Source organism: Pseudorca crassidens, chromosome 15, assembly GCF_039906515.1.
Source record: "Pseudorca crassidens isolate mPseCra1 chromosome 15, mPseCra1.hap1, whole genome shotgun sequence".
NCBI classification, from domain to species: Eukaryota; Metazoa; Chordata; class Mammalia; order Artiodactyla; family Delphinidae; genus Pseudorca; species Pseudorca crassidens.
Window position 1 is genome coordinate 21,219,659 of NC_090310.1, and position 21,095 is coordinate 21,240,753.

The window sequence follows — 21,095 nt, forward strand, 5'->3', positions numbered from 1 at the left end:
GCGAGGCACAACTACTGAAGCCCAAGCATCTCGAGCCCGTGCTCCGCAACGAGAGAAACCACCGCAATGAGAGGCCAGCGCACCACAACGAGGAGGGGCCCCCCGCTCACCACAACTGGAGAGGGGCTGCGCGCATCAGCGAAGACCCAATAAATAATAAATAAATGTATTTTAAAAAATATCTAGAATAATCTAACTAAATCCATCTCAGAATTATTTGAGGATAGGTAGTTTCCATGTTGGTAATTTTGAAAGACAGAAACACATGCTCATAACAGAAAATTATAGCCTTAATATCGGGACAGTTAAAACTATACCTATAGAGGTCCAACTTCATCTTTACTTCTGTTTTGTGATTTCTACTTATAAACTCAGTTCCACTGATGAAGACATATTTATCAGCCCCACTCAAACTGCATATTAGCCCAGGAATCCTAACAAGTTGTTAGAATCTTCCTCTTCTTATGAGAAAAATGAAAGAAGTGACTTGTCCAAGGTCACACTGTAAATCTCTAGCAGAGCAGAAATTACAACTTGGAAACTCTCCTAGTATGTTATTCAGGTCAATGAACCTGCTCTCTCCATATAAGGTGAGAAAGAACCTAACAATCAGTCCTTGAATAAATGCTTCCAGGGTGGTGGGTTGAGAGTGAATGGCCATCCCTTCAGTCTCCAGTATCTTTTTGTTAAAAAAGAAAAGAGGATATGAACACGAGAAATAGAATTAACCACAATATTTTCCTTTCCTTTCAAGAAAGATCCCTGTAGATCAAGATAACCTATAGATAATGGATTAAAGTCTAGCATCTTTCAAATTTACATTAAAGATCTTTGTTCTCTGGTGTCAAAAATGTATACGCAACTCCTTCTGAACTACCCACACACTTGGGTGAACTGCCCGTGCGGACTTAATTCCAAACCCGTCCACGTCGCCAGTCCGCATCTTGCCACACACTTGTTTCCTCCACTATCTACAAACCACCATTCAGATCATGTCAACAAATTTTCACGTTAACTTTTGGTAAAGCAGACTAAGGAAGGTAACCATGCTGCCAAAATTTTCTTCCTGCCAAACAACAGTTTTTATTTATTGTCATTTGAATTGTGGAACTGTTCATTAGTACACACAATCAAAAAGTAATTGTATAATTCCTTCCTAAATGTCTATGGCTCTTCCAAAACAGCATTTCTAACCCTAGAAGAAAGGCGTCCGTTCAGGGGGTTATTATTTTCAAGAAAGTGAGTTAAGTAATAGTTTACCTTCAGGGGGATTTAAAATACATTTTCCTTAGAGAAGTAACAAAGCAATCAGTATTTTGATAAATCCTAAATAAAAAAAAAATACCAGCAATGTAGAGAAAATTTATTGTTTTGTTTTAAAAATCAAAGCCACATCCTTAAATTTTACAATCAGGTTTTCTGGCATAAACAATAATATCCTGGCAAAACAGAGGGAAAGCCTGGCCATTTTCTGTTTTATGGGTTTATTTCAAAAATGACATCCAGAACCTTTACTAAAAAGCCAGTTTTTCATGAGCCCAGATATTGAAGAGAAACAAAAAACAGCTACCTCCCAAAAAGAAGCCAAAAAAAAAAAACATGGAAGCTAAAAGTCTGCCCTGCCATCATGGATTAGGCGAACCCTAAACTTAGTAAGATACTGCTTGCCCATTAAAATGTCAAACTGTACCAAAAGTTGCCACTTTTGTGAATACGTTTCTATTTCATACTAATAATATTATGAAGAGAGTGTCAACCAGTATAACTTCCCTATCAAACTGCAAACAGATTTTGGCATATGAAATATTTATTAGGGAAAGAAAAATAAGTTGTTTTGTTTTGTTTTGGCCGCTCCACGCAGCTTGCAGAATCTTAGTTCCCCGACCAGGGACTGAACCTGGGCCACAGCAGTGAAAGTGCCGAGTCCTAAGCACTGGACTGCCAGGGAATTCCCAATAACTAAGTATTTTTTATGTGGTGTACAAGTTTATCAGGTAACATAACATGTAAACTCTACATATACTGAATCACTAATTCAAACATCTGAAGTCTCACTGAAAATTCCTTTTGGGCACTTAGTCTCAGAAGGGTTTGAATGTCAGGCAAACAAGCACGGCCATGGCCCGGGGTAGGTGGGCCTCCTTCCATATAAATCCCTTTAAATACCCATTTACAGTAATCTTCCCTTCCCCTCCTTCCTACTTGGTCTTCTCTTCCCCAGGCTAAAAATGTCCATGTTTTGCCAAAATTTAAATCTAATCCTGCTCCAAGAGCTATGCTAATGCTCTGTCTCTAGGGTTAGTCTGTTCCTAAGATAGTCTCCTACTTAGGAACTTAGCTGGGTAAGAAAGTGAGGGAGTACATAATTCTCTCCTTTCTTTCTAAGCCTAAGCCCAGCTTCAAATATATCAGAGAAGGAAGCAGGCTCTACCTCCACCTCCCCCATTCCATACTCAGCACCGTCTTCCCCCATTCAATAGAATCCATACTGAATTAAGAATAACCTTCTTCCTAAGTCTCTCAAGCAGCAGATGGTCTAAAAACCAAGATTTGACACTTCACATCCATTTGGATGGATATTATCAAAAAAACAGAAAACAACAAGTATTGGTGAAGTTGTAGAGAAAATGGAACACTTGTGCATTGCAATGGGACGTAAAATGGTGCAGCTGCTGTGGAAAAGGTATGGTAATGCATCAAAAAATTAAACACAGACTTACCATTTGATCCAGCAATTCCACTTCCGGGTATATACCCAAAAGAAGGGAAAGCAGTGACTCAAACAGATATCTGTACACCCATGTTCACAGCAGCATTATTCACAATAGCTAAAAGGTAGAAGCAACCCAAGTGTCCATCGACAAATGAATGGATAAACAAAATGTGGCATATACATACAATGGAATATTATTCAGCCTTAAAAAGAAAGGAGATTTTGACATATGCTACCACATGGATGAACCTTAAAGACATTATGCTAAATGAAATAAGCCCATCACAAAAGGACAAATATTGTACAATTCCTCTTATTCGAGGTTCCTAGAATAGTCAAATTCACAAAGACAGCAAGTGGAATGGTGGCTGCCAGGAGCCAGGGGGACAGAGGACTGGGGAATCAGTGTTTAATGGGTACCAAAGTTTTAGTTGGGAAAGATAAAAAGGTTCTGGAGATGAATGGTGATGGTGGTTACACCACAGTGCAAATATACTTAATACTACTGAACTGTACACTTAAAAATGGTTAAAGTGGTAAATTTTATGTTACATATTTTTACCACAATTTTTAAAAAGCTTTTTTTAATTAAAAAAATAAACAAAAAACAAGATTTGAGAATGCCAGATTCAAATTAGGGAACAAGTCCCTACATCTGATCTCCAAGCTGTCTCTCACCCACCCTTTTCCTTCCTACAGTGCCAAAACCTCTAGTTCAGAAGAACACTGCCAAGGAAAGATGATTTCTCTCTCAATTTCCACTTACTTGTACAGTTGACCCTTGAACAATGCAGGTTTGAACTGCCTGGGTCCACTTATACACTGCTCATATTTTTCAAAGGTAAACACTACAATACTACACAGTCCATGGTTGGTTAAATCCGCAGATGTGCAGGAACTGCAGATACAGAGGGCTGACTATAATTATACGTGAATTAACCCCTGCATTGTTCAAGAGTCAACTGTAATATGGAAAGATTTTTTTTTAATTCCTCATCATGGAAATTGTTTCTGATTTATATTCTTTAAATAATATAATCTCAAGAAGCAATACATCTAAAACCAAGAAATATACTCTAAACCATGTCTAAAAATTGTACCTGTATTTCTTCTTCTGAAGCTGCCATATCATAGTTTCAGACAGCTCAGTGGCGTAAATTTCTTCAAAATGAGGGCTCATGATTTTTGTGACTTCTCCATCTCCAGCACCTAAATCAAGAAGTCTATGCGTTTTCCAGTCTGGATTAATTTTAAGCAGTCTCTGAAACTGATCTGGTGAAAAGACAAACATTGAGCCTCTTCCTAGCAACCTGGAAAAGAAAAGAGGACAAAAATGGATGACTCTATACAAGCTAAGCACTTCCACCCAACATCCACACAAAGTAGTGACTCAACACCAACAGCCTTCTGAACTTAAACAATGTTTATTTTATACGATTATACGATGAAAATATATATCTTCTATATGATTTATGATTAAAAAGCAAAGTTAATAAAATAAGAAAACACATCTAGATATCATCGTCTGCCTTTGAGGCTGCAAACAATACACCAAAAAGAGTGGGGAAAGGAGAGGAATAAAAGGTGGGAAGGGAAGAAAAAATATATAAGAAATTAAAAGATGAATGTGGGGCTTCCCTGGTGGCGCAGTGGTTGAGAGTCCGCCTGACGATGCAGCAGACACGGGTTCGTGCCCCGGTCCGAGAAGATCCCACATGCCGCGGAGCGGCTGGGCCCGTGAGCCATGGCCGCTGAGCCTGCGCATCCGGAGCCTGTGCTCCGCGATGGGAGAGGCCACAATGGTGAGAGGCCCGTGTACCGCAAAGAAAAAAAAAAAAAAAAGATGAATGTGAAGAATTTAAGTCAAAATAGGAAGGAAAGATGGAAGGAGTAATAGAAAACATGTATAACGGTTTAAAAAAATGACAGGCCAACAGGATCAGACCACAACACTAGCCAATAACACTAAGCAGAAAAAGAAAATAGGGGAAAAAAGCCATTTAGAATATGAAACTGAACAATGAGTATAAAAAATAGCTCTAGGTATTAGATTTTTAAGAGACACTAGAGAAAAGAGGAAGAGTGGTCCTTGTGATATCCGTTAATCTGCATTTAAAAAGTAGATTCATACTTGTGTCAGTTTGTATGTTATACAATTGGCTGGGTCCTATTATTTCTAAAAATCCTAAAAAACATCTAAAACATAGTAATGCCTTTGAAAAAAGAGGAGTTAAAATGGAGATCAAAGAGAGCTCTCCTAAAAGCAGCTACACATCAAACCAAGTCCTGAGGAAGCATCATCTTGAGAAATAAAATGCACTCCCTATTTAGAACTTGCTTTCTAGCTCTCAAATCCCAGTCTGTCTAGGGCAGGGATTCTCAAACTTCCTTTAAGCAGCAGAACCGTTTCTTTAAATGAAGCAGACGTTACTCATGGACAATGTAAAATGTAACAGGAGAACTGCTGCTGAAATGAGGTTGAGAGCCACAGCGCTGCTGCCAGCCCACTCCTGGGCCTTTCTCTGCAGCCTGAAGCAGCTCCTGAGGCGCTTCCTCTTCAGACCCTGGAAAAGCCTGAAAACCACTGGTCTAGGAAATGGCAGGGAAATCTGTACCATACTGCTGCTTTCTGGAAATAATCCTAAGGTGCAATATGTTTGTTACACAGTGACTGGAAGGATGTGTGCAACTGGGTGTTCCTGGTAAGACCAGTTTCAGGAAAAAATTAAAATATGGAGCTCATATAACAAACTCCTCCTCCCCTTTCCCTTAGAAGAGGTCAACCAACTCTAACAATATATTTGCAGTAAATCTTCTGCCCTACAGAAATGCTAAAAAATGGGGTGGGGGGGACCCTCAGAGACTTTCACCCAATGCAACTAGCTCCCAGAGAAAACATCTCCTAAAAGACAAGTTGTTTTTAATCCTCAATTGTTCCTATCTTCCAGTGGGAAAACAGGCTGAAAAAGAAATCTGAGAAAAGGAGCTGAACTTCCTGAAAGAGCTATACAAAATTTCACATGGGAGCCAGAGTCAGAACAAGAGCTAAGAGAGGTCACAGGCTTGGGGGTACATGTTTCAAATGCTGGTGCTAACTTGCCATAGGACCAAAGGTAAGTTGCAAAACAGTTCCATGGCTTAAACGTTCCCAGTTTTAAAATAACAGGCTTCCCTAGCCATCTCTTTGGAGTCTAAGGACCCTTGACCTGATAATCATAAAATTCTAGAGCTAGAGGTCATCTGAGGTCAGAGCTCAGGTTGAAAGGCACGAGAGAGAGAAGCATTGTCCTATTTCCAAAGATCATGAGCAACAGAGGCTACACAAAAAGATTTAAACTGCCAAAAGAAAAAAAAATCTAAATTCATCGAGCCTAGATGAATTTTGGTGTCTAGGGACCCTGGGAGTAGGTGGGAAGAGTTTTGGGTGGTCACAATTACTTGAGGGTGCTACTGTCACTTAGAGGGCAAGGTCAGAAAAGTCAGACTTCCTGCAATGTGTGGGACAGTCCCACACAATGAAGAATTATCCTACTTAAAATACCAAGACACTGACTTTTGCTCAGTACAAGGTTTCCAGCAAACACATACCACGGAGAGGTATGGCTCTCTAATTTGTCTTTAACTCCCAAAGTTAGTGATGTCGATGTATTTTTTTGGGGTGTGTGTGTGTGTGTGTGTGTGCGCGCAAAAAAACATCCTACGTTCTCTAAGTTCTCTCTAGATTTAAAGTCTACAGAGGAGATAAACCTCCTTACAAATATCTTCCTTATAAAATAAACTCTGAAAACAGCTATCAAGTCTCTCCTTACTTGGTCTTCCCCTTCCCAGTAAAGGATGTCGATAAGTACCTTATCTTTTTAATTCAAGAAGGTTACCATAGGGACTTCCCCGGTGGTCCAGTGGTAAAGAATCTGCCTTCCAATGCAGGGGACACGGCTCGATCCCTGGTCAGGGAACTAAGATCCCACATGCCGCGGGGCAACTAAGCCCATGAGCCACAACTACTGAGCTCGCACACCTTAATGCGAGAGCCTGGGTGCCACAAACTACAGCGCCCACGGCCTCTGGAGCCCACGTGCCACGACCAGAGAGAGAAAACCCGCACGCCACAACTAGAGAGAAGCCCGCAAGCCTCAACAAACAGCCCATGCACCGCATGGAAAAGATCTCGCATTCCGCAACAAAGATCCCGCATGCCGCAACTAAGACCCAACGCAGCCAAAAAAACCCACAAAATAAATAAAATAAATAAATATTCTTTAAAAAAAGGTTACCATAGTAATTATTTCTATAAGAGACAGCCAGCCACTTGTGGTAATAAGCTTCCATTGCCATAGACGGAAATTCCCAATGGGCTCAAAGTTAAGCTTCCAGCTGAGAATAGGACACAGGGCAAGAGATGTTTTTGTTTTGTTGGGGGAGAGGGGTGCCAAGGGGGGATGAAGGGGTGGGGATGAGGGTTATTTAAAAAAGAAAAGCAGAAGAGCTGTGGATAAGATAAGCCAAAACGGATTTATTAATCTTATTGCCCCTTTGACCGAACTGTGAAATCCCAGAGCAGAGAATTTTAACCAGGGGCGAACAGGGTAGAGGTAGGGGGAAGCGGTTTAGAGTTTGAAATCTCCCTAAATTATATGCAAAATGCTGAATGTAAGGACTATTTGAAGAGAGAATTTCTACTTTATATCACTTTCAAAGAGGTACAGGGCCCCCAAAAGGTTAAAAATCACTGCTGCGGTGACTTGTCTGCTTTCCCAGCGAAAAAATAAATGGTACAGAACAGAAATTCAATGCCGTGAATTTTAGAAACAAAATGTCAGACCAAGTTGTTTAAACTCAACTACCAATACAAAAATAACAACTGTTTGCTAAAGCAAATTTAAGGCAATTTCATATAAACAACGAAGAAATCTTGAGAAACGGCTCATGGTTCCTGAAAACATATTTAAGGACCAGATGATAGACTGGGGATCCAGACATTCAGTAGAAGCTGGCTCCAAACCTCAAGGGAAGAAAAAGTGGGCCCAGCCAGTGGCTTCAAGTGGTCCAACAGGCTTTTCAAGCACTGAGCCCTGCTGCTTTTCTCTTTGGAGTTCTGGATTCTTAGGCTTTGCGGTGTCTGAAAATTTGGCCAAGAAAGGATAAAAATATTCCTAAAGCTTCTTCCATAGACTTATATGAGAGAACCACTCTAGGGATAGAGAATTCCACAATGTTTACAAAATTCTGGTGAGTCTAAACATTATGTAAGAATAGATGGAGGGACTTCTCTGGTGGCACAATGGTTAAGACTCCACACTCCCAATGCAGGGGGCCTGGGTTTGATCCCTGGTCAGGGAACTAGATCCCACATGCATGCCGCAACTAAGAGCCCACATGCTACAACTAAGAAGCCCACGTGCCACAACTAAGGAGCCCGCCTGCTGCAACTAAGACCCAGCACAACGAAATAAATAAATAAATATTTTTAAAAAGAAAGAAAGAAAGAACAGATGGAGAACCCTTCACTCGAACAAGCCACCATCCACTGCTGGGCTGAATTAGATCCTTCCCAAAAACCTTGCTCCTGGGAAGTGTGCTTAAGGCAAAGATCTTACTTTTCAGCCTATGTTAAGATGGTTCCAACCATCTTGCTCCTCTCTAATAGATCAGCATAGGCATCACCTGGAACACGTTAAAAATGCAAAATCTCTGGTCCCACCCCAGACCTACTGACTCAGAATCTGCCTTTTAACCAGATACCCAGGTGATTCCTGTGCACATCAAAGTGGGAAGCACTGTGATTCCCATCACAGAAATACAGACCAATGAGGCTGTTTATCAAGATCAAGTTACAGTGAATTTTAAAAGCATAATTGCAGAGGCTGAGACACTGGGCCAAGGATTCTGACTAGAAGTGTTGTAGCTGTAGAGGTGGTCAACATCTCAACAAGGTAACTTTTCGTTTTCCTTTTCTTTTTTTAGACCTAAGGATAAAGAAAAAAGTATCCAAGATTCACTTACCCATTGATAGATGTTCTAGACATAAACAGGCTAAAAACAGATGACACAAAGGAGTGATATAATTGGATAAACAGCCAGCCCGATTTCTCAATGCTGTTGTTTAAGAAGATCTGTGTTCCTTGATCAAGGTAACTCTGAACAAAGACAGCCTGGAGTGATTCACATAATTTCTCTCTGTTGCACGCATACCACTAAAAAGAAAGAAGAAAAAAAATGAAAACACAACTGAAGCGTCATCTAAGAAGTCCAAAAACAAAAAGTAGAAGACTAAATTAAATCTAAGATTTCCAAATGTTATAATCTCATGGCACTTTAAGAATAATCATCATCTCTTATATGACCTATAAGGTATAAAGTATTTCCTCATACATAATTCCTGGTTTAATTCTCATTACCTTCAGGGTACGCAGAGAAGAGTGGGGGAAGGGTGAAGAGGCTTCCGAGTCATGCAGCTCAGTAAGTGACAGAGCCAGGCCACCGTCCAAGTGCTCTGACTCCTGGCCCAAAACTCTGTCACCATATCCCCCTGAACCCCAAGATTAGGAAAACTGTTGGCCTCTCCTTCACTGGGGTTCAACATAAGGCAATAACTACCAACATTAACCTTGTTTTTAGATAAGAAAACAGTCACTCAATGCAATGATTTAACTCGAAACCACCAGACAAATCAAGTAAGCGGAGGAGGAACAGCAGAATTTAATATTCCAGTGACCAGATTAAGCTGCGCTTCTTCTTGTGGGCTAAATAGGGACCTTTAGGAACACTGAGGTGCGCTTTACCAGGTCATATAACATTCTACTAGACAGGAGCCAAGTATGTTTGAGAAAGATTAAGAAGTTACTTAAGGTCACATGCAACCAATGAGAAGACAAAGTAATAACATGCTAAGAACCAGATTTCTAGGAATAGGCTCTAACCAGAACACACTTTTAGAACAAAATTCAAGAACCTCAACTGTGGATGAAATGTAATCTTCCGTGATAAATGTGTCCCGTTTTCATCTAGCGTTAGTATACCAGAGAAGGGGGTAAGCAGCCTGCAGGGCGCCGCAGCTCTAGAGTGAGCTCATCATCAAGTCCTGGCTCAGCCATTCCCGTGTATGAGCTCACACAAGTCACTTAATCTCTGAGCCTCTGTAAATTCATCTGTAGACTAGAGATGTCACTGGTTTCTATCTATCCTGGTAGGTTACTTAGAGGATTAAGCCAGTTAATGCAGGCCAATCCTCAATATAGGACCAGACACATGAGACTACTGTAATAATAATAGCCGTGAGATAAAGTCCTCTGACATGGCCTGATAAATAAACGTAAGTCCATTAAGCACCATGATGAAACTGCAGAGTAGACCAGTTACTATTAATCTGTTATCCACTAAGAAACAATCAATTTCTCCCAATGAGTAGCCAAAAGTAACCTGCTTCCCCCTGACAAACACGACCATTCATCAGCAGTAGGTGTCCTGTAACTGCTTGCACAATTGATGGACCAATTTTACAGTCATCCTAAGCTTGCTAAATATTGAATGAAATTTTGGGTAATATTCCCGACACTAACATTGAAAGGAACCAGTTATAAACCAATACAAAGAAGCAGACAGGCACATTAAGATTTCAAAGATTAACTAATCTTTTTACGAACTCTGTGCCCTGACTTGATAAACCAAATCTTTCCAATTGTTGACTGATTTGTGTTAATTTACCATTAAACACTTTTACCAAAACTGCTTCAGCTTGATACTGTTTTTATTTTTCCCACTCTACATGATAAGCTTTGAAGCTTCTTACATTCACTGCCTACACTTTTTTCCTTGGTCTGAAAACGTTCATGCTTAATCATTAACTAATTCTTAACACTCATTGTGCCTGAAGTTATGCCCCAGTGCAGGTCATAAACCATTTTTTATTATATGCCTGACCTCCTGGTTCACATTCTGAACTCTGTAATACTGAGGCCATTCTAACTTTTATTTTCTCTTAATTCTCTGAAATGACTAATCAAGATGAAAGCCATCACCTTGGTAATAGGCAATCAGGTATATTCTATTAACGTGGACAAGAAGTCATTCAAGTGGAACAGAGGAGCTAAGAATTCTTTGGCATCCACTTGTAAATGGACAACCAGAACAATAACAGACTCTGACTTCCAGAACTAAGCAAGAATTGGCACCATTAACTGCAAATAATGCTTTCAAGTGCTCCCCAAAACTCAAGTTTTTAACAGCATTTCTCTCAATTCATCAACATTAACACATGTGGTTGAACCTTTACTGCCATACAAATCTTTCAGAAAAGAAAATGCTTACTGAAAAGACTGTGCTACAGAATAAAAAGGAGTAATGCCCTTCTCTTTAAAGATGAAGGTTGAATTCCATGTTCCTCCTGACCATCTGTATGATACTAATGTCAATTCCATAGCAGCATTATTCATAACTACCAAAAAGTGGAAACAACCCCAATGTCCATCAACTGACGAATGGATAACCAACATGTGATTGATCCATACAACGGAATATTATTTCAGCCATAAAAAGGAATGAGGTACTGATTCACGAGACAACATGAACTATGAATATTATGCTAAGTGAAATAAGTCAGTCACAAAAGGCCACAAATTACATGATTTCATTTACATGAATTGTCCAGAATAGGCAGGTCCAGAGACAGAAAGTAGAAAGTAGATCACGGTTACCAAAGGTTTGGGGAGAGGAGGCAATGGGGAGTGTCTGCTAATGAATATGGGGTTTCTGTATCAAGTGATGAAAATGTTCTAAAATTAGAAAGTGAGGATGGTTGTACACCTTTGTGACTATACTAATAAGCACTGAATTGTACACTTAGAAAACTTAAGTGGTCAAGCATGTCTCTTTAAAAATGCAAATTTCAAATGCAAATCTAATCATGTCAATACCCTGCTTCAGAGAAGTCTTAATATCCAAAATACTTAATATGGCTTACAAGGCCCTACAGGATTGTCCATTCTGTGTCCACAGCCTCACCTCACGACACTCCCTACCAATCCATAACACCCAGCCACTCACTATGTCACAACACTGTACCCTTCTTTCTTTTCCTGGAAGGCTCCTTTCCCAAGGCTGTTTCGCATGGTATTCGCTGTCTCCTACATTTCCCACCACCCCAACTGACCTAAGCCTAAATATTTCTTCAAGGAAGTTTCCCTTGAACTTCCAGACTAGGATGGATCCCCTGTTCTAATACTCTCTCACATCTCCCAAGTCTCCTCAGTAACATTTATAACCACTGAACTGAACACCTGTACATAATTGCATGTCCAGTGTCTATCTTCCCAGTAGACAGAAAGCGCCATAAAAGGTCAGGGACAATGACTGACTTCAGTGACTGGCACAGATACGGATGAACAATAAATGTTCATCTGTTTAACAATTATTGTTAAAAATCACAGGCAGTCTAACAGATAAAATTTAGAGTTTCTAGTAAAATCCTGGAGAGAACACAAGGATAACCATGGAGACAGGTGTCACTGGGTTTCATCAATTTCTAAAACTTCAAGGTTTTTGCAAGGCCTTGCTTAAACCCAATTCTGTAAATAGGAGTTAAGCTACCCACCCACCACAAAACTGCATTAGCAGAGCAAGCAATGAAGGAACACACCGAGTGCCTACCTTGTACCAGGCACCTGGCAGAGCACATTTCATTTCCCACCTTATAGCTCCTGAATGAATAGGAAGCCTGGGGTTTCTGAGCACTCCCAGCTGATTCAAGCTCCTGTTCTAGGTGCATGTGGTTTTTTTATGAGTTTCTTTCAAAGAAGCTTCTCTTTGCTTCAGGCTACCCAGTGTATCTGTCTGAGAAAGCAGAACTATTCTGGCCAGTTAGACTGACTAAATGTGTCTAAAGATAATCCGATCTAGATAGCAACTAAATTACACTAGGCCAGGGTTTCTCAACCTCAGCACTATTGACATTTGGAGCTGGACAATCCTTGTTATGGGGGCTGTCCTGTGCACTGCAGGATGTTTAGCAGCATCCTTAGCCAGTACCCAGCAGATGCCAGTAGCACCCTCCAGTTATGACAACCCAAAATGTCCCAGACATTGCCAAGTTTCCCTGAAGGTACAAAATCACCACTGCTTAAGAACCCCTAAATGGGCTTACCCAGAGAATTTCATTAGCATTTCCTAACCATCCCAGCTCAAAAGTGGTCTAGGGAAAATTAAAGATGGACTCACTGGCCTCCAGGAACTTACATTCCAGAGGAGGGAAAAAAATCAGAAACCCAGAGAAACAAGTAATGTCATCGTGATCTTGGCCAGGACCTTCAGGCCTTAAATACGTAGTCACCTTGCCCTTAAGATGTTGACAGAAAGTCAGTGCAGGAGCCCATGCAACCATGTGGCAGTCCCCCTGGAGTTACCTCTCTCCAGACAACCCAGCTTAAATGAAAAGCTTTAATGAGCTCTCACTAAGTGGCCTGTCTGTAGGCTTCTGCACATGTTCAAGCAGGTGAGTTCTTTGAACGTGTGCTCCTCAAAGACTACAGAGACAAATGTGCACAGGCAAGAACAAAGTATCATGCCTGTTAAAGGTTCACATTGGAAGGACCGTGTGCCAGCCCTACTGTAGGGCTGTACTCCTCAGCTGGAGACCACAGGGTCTGAAAAAGCATCTTGTGAGCTAGCATCTCCCTTTAAAGTTTGCTTGAGTTTTGTTCAATGGAAATAAGTAAGGAAATCTTTGAAATAACAAAGTCTAATCAAGCCAGAGTTATGCCATGCAGTCATCTGCTGATGCCAAGTGTGAAATAGGATGTGATAACTAAACATAACATCTTCTAAAAGAGGTTACAGTAAATAGCAATGTTCTCCCTACTAGCAACAAGACTGTAGAGATACTAATAATTAGCCAAACAATAAATGGCCAAATCAGGTAGACATGACAGGGTACCAGCTAGTCAACATAATGAAGTGTTAAGTCATGTCTTAAAGATTTCATTAAGGCCATGGAAATCTCCTCATCTTTATATAACCTTGTTTGATGAATCGTTCCTTTAAAGTAGAAATGCAATTTCCCTATAAAATTATATCTGCTTATCAGACTGAGGGATACAGTTAAAAGTTTTTCTGAAATTATTTTTTTGAGTTCCTCAACTAGTCAAACACGTGGCATATGATATAACAGTCTTTTCTTCCAAAATACAAAGGACTTGCGCACATTAGTAAAATTAGAATTAGAAAGTTATTTTAAAAAACCAACTTCCTGATTTTAATAAAAAATAAATATTTGGTATTTATCGCCAGTTCCCAGCACAGAGCTCCTAAAAACCTTCGAGAAACTCAGGAGTGATAAAACACCTTTTGTATGCTCAGGAGATGACCGGGAGGGCAGGGTGGAACTTTCAGCCCCACCACTAACATCCAGGGAGGGGAGAGAAGCTAGAGATGGAGTCAATCACCAAAGGCCGAAGATTTCATCAGTCATGCCTTGGTAATGAAACCTCCATAAAACTCCTAAAAGACAGGGTTCTGGGTGCTTCCAGGTGGCTGGGTGCTTCCAGGTGGCTGAACACATCGATATGCTGGGAGGGTGGCTTACCTGGACAGGGCACGTAGGCTCTGTGCCACCCTCTCCAACCCCCAACCCCTTGCCCTATGCATCTGTTCCACTTGGCTGTTCCTGAGCTGTATCCTCTATAATAAACCATAAGCAGAAGTAAAGTGTTTTCCTAAGCTCTGTGAGTCATTTCAGCAAGTTATTTAACCTGATGGGGGTTGTGGAAACCACAGAGTTTATAAACAAGTCCGACAGAAGCATGGGTAGACTGTGGACCCTCAACTTGTAGCTGACATGTGAAGTGAGGGCAGTCTTGCAGGAAGGAGCCCTTAAGTCTCTGGGCTGTTAACTCCAGGTAGTGTCAAACAGAAGTGAATTGTAGAACACCTAGTTAGTGTCAGAGAATTGGCTGGTGTCACAAGAAAGACACCACAGGTAAGATTTTTTTTTTTCAATGTTAAACTTGACCTAAGCATGCACAAACTGGATGAAAGCCAGAACTTCAAGCGCTTGTCCCATCTTTATCTAACTCACAAACTGCAAGAACAACTTGGTTTTTGTACTCAGCTACATAATTTCAATGTCTACACAGACGTCCACTAGAATGGGGACAGTCTGCCATTAAGAAGGCAGTCTACTTTCACAGCCCCTCAGACAACAAGGATTCCTAGGAGAGACACCATGAAACAGTGGGGAAAGCCTGGGCCTTGAAACCAGACAGAGCAGGGTTTCAAAATCCAACTCTGCCATCTATTAACTGTGCTCTTGGGCAAGTTTCATTGCTCAGCCTCAATCTTCTGTCTGTAAAATGGGGATATACCACATCCAAGAGTTGTTTTGAGGATTAGAGAGGATAATATATTTAAAGTACCTGACACTTAATAGAAGCAAAATAACTTGATTTTCTTTCCCTTCCTGTCCAAGGTCCACAAAAGCCAGTCAGAGAACTGAAGTTCAAGGGAATGCCCAAAAACCACACTGTAGGTCTGGGCACCCAGCCATTCTCAAAAGAAATGAGTAAGCAAAGACCTGAGATATTCAGTACCACTAAAAACAACCAGAAAGGCTTCACTGACAGGGTCCAGCAGAATCTTTTCTACTACAGCAGGTGGTAAGACCAAGCCTGACGACATTGACCTTGACAGCTAAGGATTCAAAAATCACATTCTCAGTTCTACAATGCAATCATGTCAGTCCAGACGTTTAATCATTGACACCTTGTGTATAAGTACAGCTTAGGAGGAGATATTCAAATCATTCATTCTTTTTCTACAAATGACACAAACCTAAACCAACAACTTCTTTATGTGAGATTTCAAAGTGCAGAGTAACAAGACACCTTCACGTCCATGGAGGGAAACAACTTATACAGATTAGATTAAATTGCTTCAGCTCTGATGTAATGAATAAATTACTGGCAATCTTCATTTCAAATACTCACTCACTGTTTGTATTTTACAATCCTAAGATTTTAACCACGCTTCAGAGGGTCTAAAAACCTCTTTTACTGGAAGTACCTGGGTCCCCTAGGGCACCTTCAGAGGGGAACATAAAGGCCTCTGGTATATCCAGAAGAACAGAGCATCCCCGTGTTCTGTAAAACTGAAGCAAACACTTGTTTAGGGTTTCAACACAGGTTATAAGGAAGGAAGAAACCCTTTTCAAAATCTCTTTGGTATTCGGCTGCAAAGGCCTCCAGACTTTCAAAGGCAGCTCAGAGGAGGACACGAACCTATCCATCAGTGTCTGTCTGGCTAGCTGACTGGCCCCACTAAGCACTGATAACTCATGCCTGACTTGGGTCCACCTCCATAAGGTAACTGGGGAGTGAGGGGCAGCAGACAGAATCTGTCCTTTAGCATAACCTTTGATCTTTCGCTGTGATGTCCAAGTGTTTTTTCATTTGGAAAAAAATCCAAATCATTTCAATTCTATCTTAAATCCACCACTGCTTATGGCAAAGCACAGTTCAAGTTTATATAAGAAGGTGAAAAAATAAAATGTCAGATATACACATATTTGCAATTTTATGTCACACCTTATTAACTCCCGATAATGTTATCTGTGCTTTTAAAAAAAACCTTGCAGTATGTCACCTGCAGAAATAGTCCTGGCCTGGCTCCAAGGAGTTCGATAAAAATCCTTTTTTCACTCCATCAATTGAGAAGCTGCTGAATAACTGTTATTATCAAGAACCTAGTTAGTGGGGCCTAAGAGTCCTTTAAGAGTTTCAATAGCTCTTTAATAGTTGCATTAACTTTAAGTACTAGGTGCAATGCCTCAAAAAGACTAGATCCAAAGTTTTTGTTGCTGTTATCTTCTTTGTAAGTTCCGGGTCAGCCAATATTGAAAAGTCACATATCTAGTTTCTCACTGTCTGCCTCAATTTCTTCCCAGTAAGTCAAACTACCCACCTTGCAATCTGTGATTAAGAATGTGCTGCTTAAAAAAAAAGAATGTGCTGCTGATTAAGGAAGCTGGAAATTTTCTCTGGAGGAAACTTTTTTTTCTGTAAAGGGCCAGAGAGTAAATATTCTAGGCTTGTAGGTCATAAAGTAGCAACCATGCAACTGTGCCATTGTATCTGGAAGCTCTCACAGATGATAGGTAAACAAAGTTGGTGGCTCTGTTCTAACACAACTTTATTTGTGGATACTGAAATTTGAATTTCATGTAAAAAGATTTTCACATATTACAAAAGATTATATATTTTTTGCAACCATTTAAAAGTATAAAACTACTCTTACTTCACAGTCTGTACAAAAAAGTCAGTGAGCCCAATTTGGCATGCAAGCCATATCCATCCCTACTCTGAGAGAAGCCCTCCCTTGCTTCTCGATTTCCCAAAGTGAAACATAAATCCCAGTTTTGAAGCTAGCACACCAAACCGAGTTATTAAAATGGTGCTGCGACTATAGTTTTAGAGCTGCTTTAGCTCAAAGGAGCCTTGCCTCTCAAGGCTATAGTAACTCAATAGCTATTTTTAAAGAACAAACATTGCCCAAGGTCTGTCTGAAACACAGAATCTACCACCATAACTTCTTAATCAAAATAACCATAAGGAGGGCTTCCCTGGTAGTGCAGTGGTTGAGAGTCCGCCTGCCGATGCAGGGGACACGGGTTCGTGCCCCGGTCCGGGAAGATCCCGTGAGCCATGGCCACTGAGCCTGCGCGTCCGAAGCCTGTGCTCCGCAACCGGAGAGGCCAAAACAGTGAGAGGCCCGCGTACCACAAAAAAATAAATAAAATTTAAAAAAAATAAAACTTAAAAAAATAATAATAATAACCATAAGGAAAACTTGTGCTAAGTATGGTTCAATCAAATCCATAACCCCACTTTCATGCAACTGCAAAAGAACCAGATGTGGCTGGCTATGGAAGCCACATACCCAAATGAACACCAGAAGACCCAGTATGAACTATTAATTTGAAGGGAGGAAAAGCGTTTAGGGTTAAGTTACTTCACAAGCAGCTAAGTTTATAAGGCAAACCCAGGATCCTGAAATATAAAGCAGGTAACAAATCATCAACTCAGCCACGTTGCAGAGAGAACAGTCTCCTATTTCACTGTGGTTTCTATACATGTTTCTTTTGTTCATTTTAATCTTTATTCATGGACAATATTTTCATAATGTGCATGTATCAACTCAAAATAATGTCTGGATTGATTGTTCTAAGGAAAAGAGCCAATCTCCCCCTGCCCACCTAATATTCAGAAACCACCAGATTAGTCTTCAGAGAAATTAGCTGCCAAGCTGTCAGGTGCAACTGGTTAGAACACACACATGTACACACGTACACACATACTTTAGTATCTCAGAAGCCTAATGAAGTAAATGAGGTATTACATTTCCTTAGAACCTGGCAGATTCAACTTGATAAAGGTACACAATTAGAAGACATTCAGAGATATCTTGCTAGGACATATTCTGAGGCTATGTCTACAGCTATAGTTCTACCTAGGCCCCATAAAAATCAAGTTACTTAAACAGTTTTTCAGTTTTATAATATGTCTATTTCTTTTTTGAGCACTGAAAACATCAAGTGTACTGCAGTAGAGGTAATCACAAGCGTTGTAATAAACACCTACAGCCAAGAGACTCTACCATAATTCCATGTCAATGGAAATAAGCCTCCTTTTTATCCTACCCAGAAACTTATTTCTACCAACTGTTAAAAAGGACATTTCTATTCATTGTTTTACACCATTATCCATGTTCCTTACAGATATATGACATTTTGGTAACTACATTATCACTACAGTACAACTCTAAAACTGACTGATCAATCTGTAGCAAACAATGTGGTTTACAAGTTAAGATCACCGACTAACTTTATGTGCACTCCTAACAATATCATAGGAGTGATTACCTAACAAAGTGCAATAGCTGTGGGATTATAAATTTTAAAAAATTTTATGGAAATTTATGATTTCCTTTAAAAATAGAAAAAGGCCACTATAAATATTTTTTAAAGAAAAACTAAATACTACTTCTCTGAATGAATAGCCTTATCTCCTTAGATAATTCTTTAGTTTCATTAGAACACATGAAATCAACTTCGGTGTAAACTCTGAACACCTGGCATAACAAGAAAAATGACATAGGAAAATGAGAAAACTATGAAAATTATGAGACACAAGATGGGAAGTAATTAGCTACTGCTCTCTGGGAAGGCAAAATGTACTACAAATGCTAGCTATTATAAACGAACACTCTGGCAGAGTTCAAAAGCCTCCTTGCAATAGTCATGTTAACCGCCAACTACATTACGGTCAAATATGAAATATCTCACTCTTAATACTACAAATGCACATATTTAAGCGGCACAAAACTAAGCTAATGAAAAGACTACCCAACGAGCCACACCGCCATCGTTCACAGTGCACAACTACAACTTTTTAAAGAATTCACTCCTGCCCAGTTCTAATAACCCTTCCAGTAGAAGCTTACATCATCTTTCTTATTATCACATCTCTGCAGTCAGATACCAAAATCAAAGTTTAAAGGCGATCTCTCTTTAGTAGCAGGGGAAGGTTCGATAGGATGGGAGTGACGACCTGTCAAACACATTTTTAAGTGCTTAGGGAAAATGTCACCGGAACGAGCCCAGAGAGTTAAATGGCTCACGAAGCACGGTTAAATTTCTTTATGACCTTTTGTACGTTCAGAAATTCAACCATGCAAAAAGAGGCACCGGCTTTTCGGTGTGATTCTCGGAGCTGATGAAGGTTGTCCGGGATAATGGGTTTGGTCCGATCATCTAGCTCTCAGGCCCTGATGTCAGATGGGTCCCAGTCGCCACGCGCCGACCCCAAAGTTCCTCCGTCCCGCCGCCGGGAGCGGACGCCGAGGTGGCGGAGCGCCTGCAATCACCGCCGGGGACCCAGGAACAATGCGGGGCTCCGGGCCGCGCACGCCGGGGCCGGGGAGGGATAGGGGAGGCCGTCCTCCGCCCGCGCCGCGGAACAAAAGGAGTCGCCGGGCCGGGACCAAGCGCCCGGCCGGGAAGACGGGGGGAAACTTTGTGAGAGGCCGGGGCGGCGGGGCGAGGCCCGGGGGGGCCTCTCGCCATGACGCCCCGCACAATAGCCAGGCTGAGCGCGGGAAGGTCGGCCGCCACGGCCCCGCCCCGCCGGGCCCGGGTTCGGCCCAGTACCTGGTGGTTCTCCTTCCTGCCGCCCGCGGCGGCCGCCGCCGGCCCGCCGGGGCCGCTCGTCATGTTCACGTACAGGGAGCGGGTGAGCGGGCTCCGCAGGGTCCACATCCTCTGCGCCAGCCACACGGACGCCAGGCTCAGACACAGCCAGCCCGCGAGCAGTCTCATCGGGGGCCGCGGCCACTCGCTCGGATCACCGCCGGCGCCGGGGCAAGGAGGAGGACGCGCCACCGCCTCCAGCCGCCGCCGCCGCCGCCGCCGCCGCCGCCGCCCAGGATCGAGCCATCGCGCCCAACTCGCCCATCCAGCCCCTTCAGGGCCGAGGCGGGGGGTGGGGAGGAGCGGGCGGCGCGCAGCCTTCCCGCCTCCCCCGTCCTCTCCGCCCCCGGAACGCCGCCGCCGCCGGCTCCAGTTTCCACCCGGACCACGTACGCACGGCTGCGGCGCGTTCTCTCCGAAGCGCGCTCCCTCCTCCCAATGAGCGGGCCGGCCAGGAGGTGGGACAAAGGGAGCGCGCATCCGCGTGGCGCGCGTCCCCGCCTCCCGTTTGGTCGCGGCTCCTTATCATGGCGGAAACGATTTTAAGACTTTTGGGCCGGGGAGATAATTTCCAAGGCGGTACCTGAAGCCTCCCCGTCCCTCCAAGGTAGTGTCCGCGGTTCTTCTGGTCTTTCCTCGCCTTAGTCTTTGCCTCTGGGCCCCTCATTCACGCCCCCACCACGGAGGGACTTCCACCAGGTTGTGCAGATTGACCCGGGGGTGACCCTCATCCCTTTCGTACCTTCGGACACTTGGACCAAGTCCTTGCCAGAGATGGAGACTGCCATTTCTTAACTGTTACTTGCTGAGCTGCGTGGCTTCCTATTTACATTTAGAGCCGACCAGCCAGACCCCCACCCCAAGGACCTCCACCCTGCTTCACAGGAGCTGCAAAGCGGACAGGAATCTAGGGGGGAAAAGTTACCACCAATCCCTCCCCACCTCCCCGCCCAGTTCCCCAAGCCTGGCAGGTTGCTGGCTCCCTGTTTCTAAGAGGCATCGGGGAAAGCTCTGCCTTTGTTGGAAGTTGCTGCAGCTGGGGCACCTGCAAGTAATGTTTTGGTGTGTTGATGACCCTGTCCAAGAATGAAGACCCCAAATTAGAGTCCCTGGCTGCTTGTTTCCTTGAACTAACAAACGGAAGTTGGACCC

At 42.3% G+C, this 21,095-nt stretch overlaps 1 protein-coding gene across 3 annotated transcripts in view; it reads right to left on the reverse strand.

Moving 5' to 3' along the window:
• METTL9 (methyltransferase 9, His-X-His N1(pi)-histidine) overlaps positions 1-20,438 on the reverse strand; it is a 43,454-nt gene extending 23,016 nt beyond the window's left edge. For 2 of the 3 annotated variants that reach the window (XM_067706418.1, XM_067706417.1), the window contains exons 1-3: positions 19,905-20,223; positions 8,717-8,907; positions 3,814-4,023 (exon numbers count right to left, since the gene is read on the reverse strand). In XM_067706418.1, coding sequence (XP_067562519.1) covers positions 3,814-4,023; positions 8,717-8,907; positions 19,905-20,072 — 569 coding nt within the window. In that variant the 5' untranslated portion in view covers positions 20,073-20,223. Of the gene's footprint in view, positions 1-3,813; positions 4,024-8,716; positions 8,908-19,904 lie in introns of all 3 variants that reach the window. The other variant, XM_067706416.1, reaches the window with a different exon arrangement.
• Positions 20,439-21,095: the final 657 nt, after the last annotated feature.